Source organism: Megalops cyprinoides, chromosome 12, assembly GCF_013368585.1.
Source record: "Megalops cyprinoides isolate fMegCyp1 chromosome 12, fMegCyp1.pri, whole genome shotgun sequence".
Lineage (NCBI taxonomy): Eukaryota > Metazoa > Chordata > Actinopteri > Elopiformes > Megalopidae > Megalops > Megalops cyprinoides.
Genome location: NC_050594.1, coordinates 11,694,392 through 11,707,458, shown reverse-complemented (window position 1 = coordinate 11,707,458; position 13,067 = coordinate 11,694,392). Strand labels below are relative to the sequence as shown.

General features: G+C 42.2%; 1 protein-coding gene across 1 annotated transcript in view; it reads right to left on the bottom strand.

Moving 5' to 3' along the window:
* The window catches only part of LOC118786673 (receptor-type tyrosine-protein phosphatase kappa-like), a 125,959-nt gene that overhangs the window by 66,479 nt on the left and 46,413 nt on the right, over positions 1 to 13,067 (bottom strand). Inside the window, exon 4 of the mRNA XM_036541900.1 lies at positions 3,882 to 3,963. Within this exon, the coding sequence (XP_036397793.1) occupies positions 3,882 to 3,963 (82 nt within the window). The remainder of the gene's footprint in view (positions 1 to 3,881; positions 3,964 to 13,067) is intronic.

The following is a 13,067-nucleotide window of genomic DNA, read 5'->3' as shown; positions in this document are numbered from 1 at the left end:
TTCGAAAATTGAAACAAACCCTTCTAGTTTAAAAGATCGAGTTTAAATTCACAAGTGCACTGCGGAGGAGCACCTTCTCAAGAATTCTCTGTTATGTACCTTTGACAACTTGCAAGCTGAAGTTGGTAAGATAAATTATGATTGTACTATATAAATTGTATTGGGGAATAGATAAACCCATTTTCAGGGAGAGGTATAGATATCCCTACTCACTTTGCAGTCTGTCTCAACACTGAAAGTCATTTATTTGAAGAGGCAATGCAACAATAGTGAAATGCATCTGATCTACATTTGTTTATTAAAAATAAAGCCAACACATTTTAAGCATTAATTGTTTAAAAGCTTTATTTCTACCGATATCACTATTTCTACTCTATGTTCAGTGATAGTTCTTAACCTAACAGCTACTGTAATCACAACTGTGTCATTCGACAAATGAATCCACACACTATTGTGGAGACTTATATTATAGGATAAGACATTTTGTACGCATTAAAAGCAGAAGTGGTCAACAGAATATGAAAACGGTAAAAGAGGAGACCAAATATTTTTTTGCACCACCTGTTCCACCAGAAATTGTACAGTAATTTTGAAAAGATCTTCTGTTGGAAGCCCCACTTCCAACCATGTCTGCATGTGAAACCTGGTCAGAGCTTCAGGCTCATCTTCATTTTGGGGGAGGGGTTGAATCCTGTGAGGAAGGACCAACTGCCCTCATTGGACCCACAGGTGCTGCTAAACATCAAAGCTGTGAGGATTTACACACAGTGAATCCTGCTACATGACATAAATCATGTGCTACATAATAACTGCAAACTACGGCATGTTCACTGTGTTCGAGGTTCAGCTGATGCAGTCTCACTAGATGCTCATGTACCCTGGGCTCGCTGCTCCGGAGTCAGTATTAAATGAGGCTGGACTCATGCGGCATGTTGGTGGTAACTGTATCAGACAGGCGTACACTGTGGTGTGTTGGTGATACTGAAGCAGACGGGTCCAAATTGTGGCATGCTGGTGGTAACTCTAGCAGACAGGTCTACACCGCAGTGTGTTGGTGGTACTGAACCAGACAGGTCCAAACTGTGGTGTGTTGGTGGCACTGCACCAGAAGGGTCCAAACTGCAGCATGTTGGTGGTACTGTATCAGAAGGGTCAAAACCGCAGCATATTGGTAGTATTGAACCAAATAGGTCCAAACTACCATGTACCGGTGCTGGTGTGGAGTGTGAGGCACAGATAACATGGTCTCACTGAATACTGATGTACCCTGGCCTCCCTGCTCCAGAGTCAGTCCTAAATGAGGCTGGACTCTAGAGGGGCTGCGGGAAAAGGCCACACCACCAGAGGAGCCTGTATCAACAGCCATAATAACAGACCAGGTGGGAGCCAAGACGGCTCATCGAAAGAAGCCATCAGCAGCTCGAAAATCCTCCTGTGAACTCTCCACTCCAGAAATCACACATCCCATCAGACGGCCGACGGTTAGGTGGTATCTTCTGTTATTTTCGCTCTTAATGACACATCTCCTCTGTGAATTCCCCCTCCGTTCAGCTCGGATAGCAGGACGCTGTTGAGAGCAGGACGCAGGACGCTGTTGAGAGCTTGTTTAGTCCTCCTCGCTCAGCGAACGTTACCGGGCAGGCTTAAAGTAACTGCAAGGTGCACTGTCCACTGTCCTGAGTGAGAACGCATGTGATCACGGACAACGTGCAGCAGTGTTTCCCCATGGAAATTATCCTGCGACAGCGCTGCCACTGCTGGAAGGGGGGGCGGGGGGAGGGGGGGGGGGGGGCACTGTTACGATAAGGAGAAGCGCTACATAATTGTTGTTCAACTCATTTTTTGATGATCCTAATGGCCTTCTATAAGGGTTCTGGTGGGAGAGTGCTATTGTTACACAAAATGAGTGACTTATTGGGTTATGTGTAGACAGGCACTTAATTAGCTGGAAATCAGCCTCAGTAAGAGAGCTCACCCACTCCCTGCGCCCACAGAGAGCTGTCACCGCAAGTCTCTCTGTGGAACTGTCATTTCCCATTTCCAATTACCCCACGTGTTGGACCCGAGACCCACTTAAGGCCCGGATTACAATCCGCGGGCTTCCTTTCAACAGTTGTTAAAGGGCACAAGATCCCTTAACCGGCGATTATATCCGCCCACTACTTCATTTTAGTTAATTGTCACAACTAATCATGCGGGGCAGAGCGATAAAGCTTTATTACGCTGTGCAAAATCCTGACAGTTCTAGTTAGGAATATTCTTCACTTTAGCTGCCTTAGCAGGTGTCCAAAGATAATATATTAAATAAGACACCGTACTACAAATTCTATAAATACCTTGGTGCATGGATTGATAAAGAGTCACATTTTAAAGTTCATGACGGCAACTTGGCTAAAAAAAGACTGACAGCAAAGCTAGGCCTGTATGTGCTACTTTCCTGCCCACTCTTGATTATTGTGATTTAATGTACAGCACGCCACTTCTCTCGCTGGATTCATTGTATTACGGAGGTTTACACTTCAGCACTAATTGCCCCTTATACACTACTGTACGCTATAACAAAAGCCTGGATGGAATTAAAGTAAACTAAAGTTTATTGTATCGTATCGTAATTCACAACAGACTCTTACAAAAAACTGGTATATATCTGTTTACAAAGCCATCGTAGGTATTCTGTCATCATATCTGTGCTCGCTTTCTGTCTGGAAAGTACTCATAACCTCTGCTCACAGTCCACAGTTTCTTCCAACATGCCCTGTGCTAGAACTGAGTTTGGGAAAAGAGCCTTTGACCACTTCGCTCCATGGTCCTGGAAAAAATCTTAAGTTTAACTGCAAATAGATTGTTTTATTACACTTACGGAATCCAGACCGCACCGCTTGCTTCTTGAGCCGTGCACTTGTGTTTGGTAATGACTTTTTAAACAACTGCTTTTATATCAGGCTCTGTTAGTGTTGTACATATTGTTCTATGTACTATGTACTCCTTGTTCTCTTGGCCAAAGTCTCACTTGGAAAAGAGATTTCTTCATATCAATAGGACTTTAATAATAATAATAATAATAATAATAATAAGCATCATCATCATCATCATCATTGTGAATAATAATTCATACACTCGTTTGCTTTTTATTATCTTAGCAGATGCCCTTAAGACTGACTGACTGACATAGCCTTAAGTTTTTTTTTCCTTTTCAGTGGTTCAGTGGTATACTACTGAAGCTGTTCCAGAGGGACAGGGGAAAGTGCAGATCCTCTATTGCTCCTCCATGCTGCACCTGTGTGGGTGGGGTCACACGTCTGCCACAAAAAGGTGCCAGCTTCCTATTCCCACCCTCGGCTTATGCTCCCTGATGGTGAAAGAAACCACTCAACAGAATGGGATAGAATGTATTGCCTTACATATGCTGATCAGAGGTTACATTCAATAGCCTTACCGTACCTCTGTTAGAGGATTAATTCAGTGACCTTGCCTTGCATTCGTTAGAAGCTTCATTCAATGGCCTCACCTAACTTTTGTTAGAGGTTTCAATTCAACGACCTTGTCATTTCTTTACTGAGATGTTTCTTGATAGATGCTCCCCACCATGAGTTGTGCAGGCAAAAACATTCTGAACCTACAAACCTTATGGAATTTATTAGTCTTCAGCTCACATACTTTAAAAGTTTTGCGAAGAATTTGTTTTTAACATTTGCTTCCTCGTAATGTTCTTACACTTTAATATCCTTTACTCTGTGCGCTGTTTGTTTATCTCCTACGGCAGGCTTCCACCTGTCTCCAGGTGCCTCACCTTCTACTTATCATCGTTTGTGTGTTTCCACGCAGAGCCATCGGCGGAACACCAGGAGCAGGAAACAATTAGTAGCCCTGTAATGACTTACCACATGGATAGCTCAAAACCTGGACGTCATCAATCGCAATGTAACCACTCTTCCCATCGGAGACCTCTGCTTCAAATATGACCTGTCAAAACAAAATGGATGAGAATGTTTCGGTGCACATTTGCTCTGTACACCCACAACCGATCCCCTGGTGCCATGTCGTTCTGTCCTCCAAACACACTGGAGTGTTTCAGAAGGCATTATGACCATTTTTATGTTTCATCTCAACATTTTACTGCCCTTCTGGAAGTGACTAGTAATTGAAATCGCACACTGAAAATGGAATGTGCGATAAAATATTAACAAATGAACACAAACAAGCATATATGTCATAAACGTCAACAATGTGTATAAAGCCGAACATGGTGTGTGATGGTGTTGCTTGTGGTGCTGCTTGTTAGCCGCCCAGAAAGAAAAATGAACAAAAACATTGAAAGAATCTGTATATAACAGGGAAACTGATGTAACAAACCTTGACATAACACAGGGAAAATTACCAAATTTCAATGAAACAAAACCTTTTCAAACTTAGTTCCAGACAGTTGTGATATATACAACTTAAAAAAAAACTTTGCATAATCTTGCAATTCTGCTTACCTATGCAAAAGGCTATGAACTATTATCAAAGAGAAACAGTAAAGAAAAAAAAAACAGAAAATGTTACTGTCAGCATGAGTCAAACCAGTTGATATTACTGTGTCAGAGCCTCTAACTCTCAAACAGCAGTGTGCTCTGAGGCTTTACTGCTTAAAGCTTCTGCTGATGAGGAAGTCAATGCTGGAGCCTCCTGTTTAGGGCTGCACTGAAGCATTAAAGACCCCATATAACAGAGTGACAAATGACAATATTCACCCAGGCGCTGATCCCTTAAAGAAAGGAGGGAGAAACCTAAGCCTTACATATTCATATTGGTTTTTACACACAGTTATGTGAAATGCTGAAGGTGGCACATTCTTGGTAATTAGTTCCCATTGAACAGCATTGGACTGGACTATTAATCAAATGAGTGTGTGAAGAGCGCGGGGGGGGGAGTCCATTCTGCAGCAGCTCGCTCCACTCTCTGCTCTCGGACAGAGAAACTGACTGCTGACACCTCGTTTATGGTTAAGCATCCAGAGACATAACCGCTTGCATTCACTAGAAGGTTACCATGGAAGCGGAGATGCAGACAGGACCATCTCAGCTGTTTTGAAAGTGGCTATGCTTATTGGTTTTGTAAAGGGCACTGCACTTGTAAATTTTGTTTGTATTGAGCCAGTTATGATATAAGTCTGCCTTTTGGCCTATCTGTGCTTTACGGAAAATCCCTGTTCTCAATAATTCGAATGGACACTGTAATACTGCTGTCTCCAACCTCTGAAACTTAATTTGGTCAAACCAGAAATAACTTAAAATTCTGAAAATGCAGACATTAACATCCAGCTGAAAAGTTGTACACATTCATTGGTTAAACACTAAATTATGAATGAAACGTACATTATAAAACAAATGAAACATAATTAAACCATTGAACCAATGTAACATAACTAAACCATGAAACGAAGAAATTAAGGCAGGAGAATTCCTGCTATACTTTAAGCAAGCTTGTTCAAAGAAATGGGAGTGTTATTTTTTTATTATCTTATATCACTCTGTAAAACAGCATTCAAAATACACTGTAGTGTAGTATGCCACAGTGATGCACCATATGACACCGCACCTCACCCAGTGACAGGATTTGCCTTCATTTTTGGAATAAAGAATAGACACACCTGTGGACTGTGCAGCACTCTGACTGCTGACCCCTAGGGGATAGAGCGTGCTGTGACAGTGGGGAATATTAATGTCTCCGCCCCAGATTCTGGGTGCTGTTGCACTCTGCTTTACCTGAGCGTCTGCACCTGTCTGCACCTGTCTGAAAGCACAGATTTAGCACAGAGCTGTTGCTGCCGCCATTCCACTTTGCTCATGCGCCATTTGCTGTCCTATTTTCGGCTGTTGGTTTTATATGGGTTTTTATAAGGGCAAAAGGCGGGGTGTCTTTCTCTGGGACATTGCTGGGTCTGCAGGGTCCTCCATCTCTCTGACTGATTACCCTCAGAGAGCGCAGGGAATATGACCACGTACAATGTATTTAACTCTGCTTCGTTACCATTTCTTTAATTAATAAACCTAAAACAAGCAGGGGTTAATTGAAAACAGTCAGTAACCTTTATTTGTTGGGTTAATTATGGGATAAATGCTGGATGTAATTTATTGATTGGGATGTTTTTGAACATTTTCATTGCTTCTTACAACTGTAATACTCTAAAATGATGAAATTAACTCAAAGGAAGGAAGATTCAAACCATTTCTAAGCTTATTTTAGAGGTGATTCCATTTCCATCCAATTCCGATTCTGATGCCAAGGTAGTGGCTAGACCACAGAAATAAGTATAACTCCCTCAATCACAGAGCCTAGCTGCAGAGACTCTGAGTCAATGGAGAGGAACCGATACAGAAGGTAGAACAAAGGAACGAAAGAGAGTTGAATAAAAACAAACCAAAACTACCATTACTTATTGAATCAATTCCAAGTCTTGGAATCATGGAATTGATTCTGGCAACCAAAATGAATTGGGAATTGATTCTTTCGGAAAAGCTTCTCCGTCACTAATTATCTCTGTGGAGGTTGTTGTGACTAATTAACTCTTCCTCGCGTCTGGCAAAGGTTCAAGAGCCATGACAGGGGCTTTAATTATTTATTTAATTATGCTGCTTAATTAATGCTTCAATAAATGGAACTTATGAGAGGAATCAAGGGATCCAATTGTGCAAACTGTAAACTGATGACAACCATGTACTTCATGTCTAAAAAACTTTTTGTCTACGTGTATCAACTTATTCTCAGCTTGATGTAATGGTTTGTTTAATATGCTTAATATGTTCCATTTAAAGATCATAAGCTGTGTGTGTTTAGACTCTGATTGTATAATGAGTCTGTATATTTGATTGTAAACTGTACCCTGATGTGGGTGAACACTGGGTGGACATCTGCGTAAAAGTTTTTCTTCAAATAAAAAAATAATAAAATAAATACAATCCAAAGAAGAGAGTTGGAGTTCATCTTTTGAGCATGTACTGTTGTAGCCCAATAAAAAATGCCTCCAGGTTGATTTTGGAGGAGACTTTTGTGACCCTAAGCCGACCCCTGGCTTACACTTTATCACACTGAACACAGCTATGAGGAAGCGCTTGCTCTCATCACTGAAAACATGCTGAAATATTCCAAACCATAGCAGCCTAGCAACCGCATCCATTTTTGTTTTCCACTGTTAGCCAGATGTTCGGTCCTTAAGAAGACAGATTCACGGAGGTGGAAACTCTGCTGTTCCTCCCTGCCAGCACAAAGATCAGAGGGAGAAGGCGATTTGGAGGAACGCTTCACCGCCATTTCACACAGTTTGGCTCCTAGATAGGGTCCGTACTTTCTCCACTGTTAATCGCAGACCGCAGGAAAAAGGCAGCTGTCAGTCTGTGCATCTGTAATTAGGCTGTCAGAGGATAGAATTAAGTGGGCGGGGCCACAGGTAAATCACTACTCTGCGCCAGCTCTGCCCGCGGGGGGTTCCGGCCCACGGAGCAAGCCGACCTGTTCTCTGCCATTAAGTGCTTTCAGTACACTTCTCTCACTATTCCCTGGGTTACCTATGAAGTCTGTTTATTTAAAAGCAACTTCTGTGGTGCATTTTGAGGCAGTGTTAGTATTGCTCTATTCAACACCCACACCTCACCCCTTGAGCCCAAGCCACCCAGGACATCTTTCAGATTTGACCCTCAATTTCCTCAAACGTCTGCTTCCATACGGAATGTATGCAAAGGCATGCTTTGCCCGGTGCAGTCTAACAGAAAATAATTCAATTAAAACAAAAAAAGAGTCAAATGACAAAAATTTCACTGCAATGTGTGTCTTTGCTTAAAGACCACCAGTGGTCACATGATCAGACTGTCAGACTGGCTGATATGCAGCCTCACCAGTCCAGTGGAGGATGCCCGTTCACATGGTCTGCAGCACTTTACTTATTTAATGTTCTATAGATACCTATAGATATTTTATTTAAGAGAACTGTGTAAAGACATGAAGCATGAATTGTGTTTCATTGAAACAGATGATAAATTTGGAGTGAGAAATAATTGCGTGTTGCTAAAACAGGTCAAGTTGGTTGAATGCGAACCTGTTCTCGGACGTGATTCTCTGGGTGAAGACAAAGACCTGCTGCAAACATGCGCTGCATCGATCCAGCAAACACACCATCCGTACAAAATCATGAAATCATGTTATCTTGTAATTCCCCAGCGTTATTGTCAGACTCTCCTGTGTTATAGTATTGCCTGAGCACTCTTGTACTGCTGTTGGGAGGCTGTTCGTGGTCTTTGCTTTTTTTTTTTTTTTTGCTGAGAGCCATGTCGCTCACTGAAATCTCTTCTCCTAATGCCTCTGACATTTATAGAACAAAACTTCAGCCAGCATTGCTGGAATGGAAATCAACCAATTCTAATGTAAATCTTTGCAATGGTATTAAGTCACAGATCAATGCATGGCAGTCCCGCCAGCTGCTGTCCTCTGCTGTGAGAACTGTGGAAAACAGATGAATCCTTGATGACAGAGAAGGATGGGTTTCTACTGTGGGAGCTGTATTTTTTCCACTCTCGTCAGATTTACACTTTTACGATCTGGACTGAAAGAACACAGGAAATGTTTTCCGATCCATCAATTTTTCAGACAGCACAAAATTGAAAAAAAAAAAGAGTTTTGATTTGAATGATATCTATATGGTTTATATTTTAATTTTGTAAAATATATTTGAAAAGTGAGACGCTAAAAGGAAGATTTTATGCCTTTATATTTATCATAGTTTAAAAATGAAAACTGATAACAGGCATTCACAATTGATGAAAATGTATCTTTCAACTTTATCTTTAAAATGTGTCTCTGCTAGAAGCACGTCATCATACATTACAACCCTGTACTTAGAAGATACAGCTTAGCCACTTGCTATGGCTGCATTTACACCATTTAAGCAAACATTTGTCTCATTTCACAGAATAACAGACCTTTGGCAGTCAGGGCACCTTGAATGCGATGACAAAGACTCAGTTCTCATCTGTAAATATTCATTGAGGGTTTGGTTTCACTGCAGCAGGTAATGGCGGAGAGTATGGCCGAGGGAGATAGAGGGCATGGCACTGAGGATCAATGAGGAAATCCAAACAGGGCCTTCAAACAGATCAGCCACAGGACACTGTGCCAGATACTGGCCATGCTGACCTCCTGGCAAACTGGCATTTCTGGAAATGGGGTTACTGTATGTAGCATTGCTGGAAATGGGGTGACTGTATGTAGCATTGCTGGAAATGGGGTGACTGTATGTAGCATTGCTGGTGTGGGATGACTGTATGTAGCATTGCTGGAAATGGGGTCAATGTATGTAGTATTGCTGGTGTGGGGTGACTGTATGTAATGTTGCTGGAAATGGGGTGACTGTATGTAGCGTTACTGGTGTGTGGTGACTATATGTAGCATTGCTGGTGTGCGGTGACTATGTAGCATAGCTGTTGTGTGGTAACCGTATGTAGCATTGCTGGAAATGGGGTTACTGTATGTAGCATTGCTGGAAATGGGGTCAATGTATGTAGTATTGCTGGTGTGGGGTGACTGTAGCATTGCTGGTGTGGGATGACTGTATGTAATGTTGCTGGAAATGGTCGCATCACTGGTGTGGGGTGGGGTGGGGTCGCTGGGCTGGTTTAGGTGAGGCTGCACATGTCGTGGCTAATTCAGGTAAGGTGCTTATTGTGCCTCTCAGAAAGGTGATTTTATTTTCCCTGAAATTTAAAAAAAACGCACTGTAGAGACTAAAGGAAGAAATTTTACGTGAGTGTGAGTGTGTGTGCGTGTGTGAGTGTGTGTGTGTGTGTGTGTGTGTGTGTGTGTGTGTGTGTGTGTGTGTGAGAGTGAGTGAGTGAGTGAGTGTGTATGTGTATGAGTGGTGTGAATGAGTGAGAATACGTGTGTTACAAACTAACACCAGAGCATACCATTTTGTATTTCGGTTGGCAACAAAAGGGCCTTACCCATATCAATCACACATGTGAAAAATAATCAAGTATTACACCTCCAGAGACCCTCCATCTCATCAAAATGTTTATTACTTTCAGCAAAGTAAATCCATAAAACAGACATTTACAATTTCAATGAGAACCAGTCACCCTTGATTAAAAAATGAACGGCTATAACCCATACCAAAAATGTATTATCCAAAATATTCAAACTCACATCCAAGGATCCACAAAACTCTATAGACTCTAAAAGCTGGAAAAGGAAATTTGATAATTTTTTCATGTTTACCAACACTACAATTCAAAACAATTCACAAGGTACAACTCAGTATAAGCTGTTTAAATGGGGTTTTTTCACACATCTTTCCTAGCTTCTCTCAAATAAACTGAATTGAATTCTGTTCAATCCTTGATAATAGTTTACTTCAGTATGTGCCAACCTACTGATTGCAGCTTTTTGAGTAATTCACCACAGTCACCACCATAAGCAATGTGCTCTCTCTTTTTACAATGAAGCACAGCTGTTGTATACCCAAAATGCCCCCCTCCCCCCATGCCATATCTCTGTCTGTCTGTCTTGTTGTCTTGCTGTCTCCACCTTGCCTTGTCTGTGAGTGCCTGTCCTATTCGTTTTTGTCTGATATTGCTGTGGTGATGTATGGTTGGGTTGCAGCTGTGTGCTCTGGGATGAGTGATTGAGAGGTAGTGCAGGGGATCGCCAGGAAAAAAAGGTAATCTTATTTTATTTTCACTCTTCCTTTTTCACCCTTTCTTGTACATTTCTTCATACTTGTTTGTAAAATACTGTAAGTGCATTTTGTGGACTTGATTTTTATTTATTTACCAGCTATAATGAATCACTCGAATTTATGAGACGCCAGATCATTTCATGTGAACTTGCTTAATAAAGTGGTCCCCTGGAGAGGAGGGTGGTGGCAGGCAAAGAAAAAAGAAAAGAATGTGTGTGCAATGTGTGCGTGTGTGTGTGCGTGTGCGCCTGTCTATGTACGCACGTGTGTATGTGCATGTCTTTTTTCTGTGTGAGTCAGCCCGGAGTTCCTTATATGTTCCCTTTCGGTAGAATATCTGTCATTCGGATACAATGAGACATTCCAGTTCTACATCTTGCATCAAAGAGCATTAAAATCAATGTGACACAGTGTGTGTTGCCCCAGTGATGAACTGAAGCCACCGCTATGTCACAGCAGTTTCTGTCATTGGTTTCCCAATAGCATATCTGTAAAAAAACACAACTGTGCTCTATATAATTAAGTGCAGTTATTAGGATAAACTCTGGTCTGCCGTGGCAAGATGCACAAATATCTGTTCTTTTGGTTTTGATCTAATACACTAAAGATAGAAGCTTTGTGAAGTTCAGGCATGAAAATACAGAACATCAATTTCAGAGACAGGGCTGGTGCCTTGATATCAATCTTACCGCCTAACAGTGCACACAAACCCTCATGGGTCTTAAGAATATAGAGTATTTATTCATACCACATCAGCTGAGGGCACCACATATTCCATCTTAAACAGAAATATAAGCATCCACCTATCCCATTGCTCTTAAAGCAGTGACAGCAAAAGAGCCATGCATTCTCATAACAGACCATCACTGCCTTGGATCCAAACATCACAGCCTCATTGAGATACACTAGCATAATTTTCAATATTTTGAGCATTACTATAAACAATGTGCACCCTAGTCTAGCCATTGTGCACCAAACTAGCTGGCAAGCTAAAGAGACTTCCTGGTAAGCAATCCAAGCATTTTTAGTTGATGACTAGTCTGATTTGTGTACGCAGAGAATGTGAGGATGTGGGGAGACGAATATGCATTGCATTCAATTAACTACTATTAACAGTATTGAATTAGTAGCAATAGTACTGTTCTGTTGTGCTTGCATGGGTACTAAATGCAGTGTTGTTCTGAGTTTCATGCACAGTGAAGGTGAATGCATGGCTGCACAGGTGATAAAAGACAGGTAGACCTGCAGGTACAGCCTGGCTGTAGCCTGCAGATCCAGGACAGGCTGCTGTGCCCGCTGTTCAGCAGAACGCTCCAGCCCCGATCCTGGGGCTCCATGGCGTTCTTTCTGTGGTTTTATTTAAGCCCCCCCCACCCCCCCAGCTTTGGTTTGATTGAGGTGTTCATTTGAATAATGATAATCTGGTTAATCCCGCTGGAGATGGCTGCCTGACTAAGATGTCAGATGGTCAGATGTTAGCACATATGCTAAACAAATACTTAAATTGTATCGTTCGGTTAACATTTACACAGCTTCAACAAATTTCTCTTTTCAGGGACGCGAGGCAGGTAACTGTCAGGTGACGTCAGTCCCGGATTAGTGTTCAATCATCAGCGCTAGACAGTGGAACAGGGCCCAGTGCACACAGGGAGGCTCCAGGACCCCTTCTGGGACTCGCTATCCCAAATCCTGATGCGGAGGGGATCCACTGCATACACGGTGGCTGAGCTCAAAACCAACAAGGCAAACATCCCAAAATGTCTAATACCATGAAACTCTCTCCTGTCTCCCGTGTATGTTTTTGTGCGCGCTCATATGCTATGGGTATGTTAGCCTGGCGCCAGCTGAAAGCATCTTCTGGGAGGACGTCTTGGATGAAACCGGCAGGTGGCTGTAGATGCAGCCCATTAGAAACAGCCCTGGATCTGTCTGCCGTTCACATCAATGATGCCCTCTCATCATCTCACCTGTCATAGCTGCATCCAGAAACACACCGCCGCTCCCACACCTGCATCAACCCGCGGGTTATTACTGCAGCTCAGACTGCATAAACACTGCCTGCAAAAAGGCTACACACCTCACAAATGTGACGGGAGAGGAGTATTTATTCCCACGGGAAGCGATAAAATGTCATTTCTCATTTATAGGCTACCTTACAAAGTATGCCCAAATCATTTCCTTCTAGAGAGACACATTCCATTTTAACTTCCAGCTGCGAGAAGCCTCTCTTTTCAGCCGAGCTATTAAAACGAAATATTTGGAATTTGAGCTAGGTTTCGATTCCTGTGCCTCACAGTCTTCTCGTATATATTACTCTCAGCTGGAGAGTAATCTCTCAGCTTTGAGCGATCAATTTCAA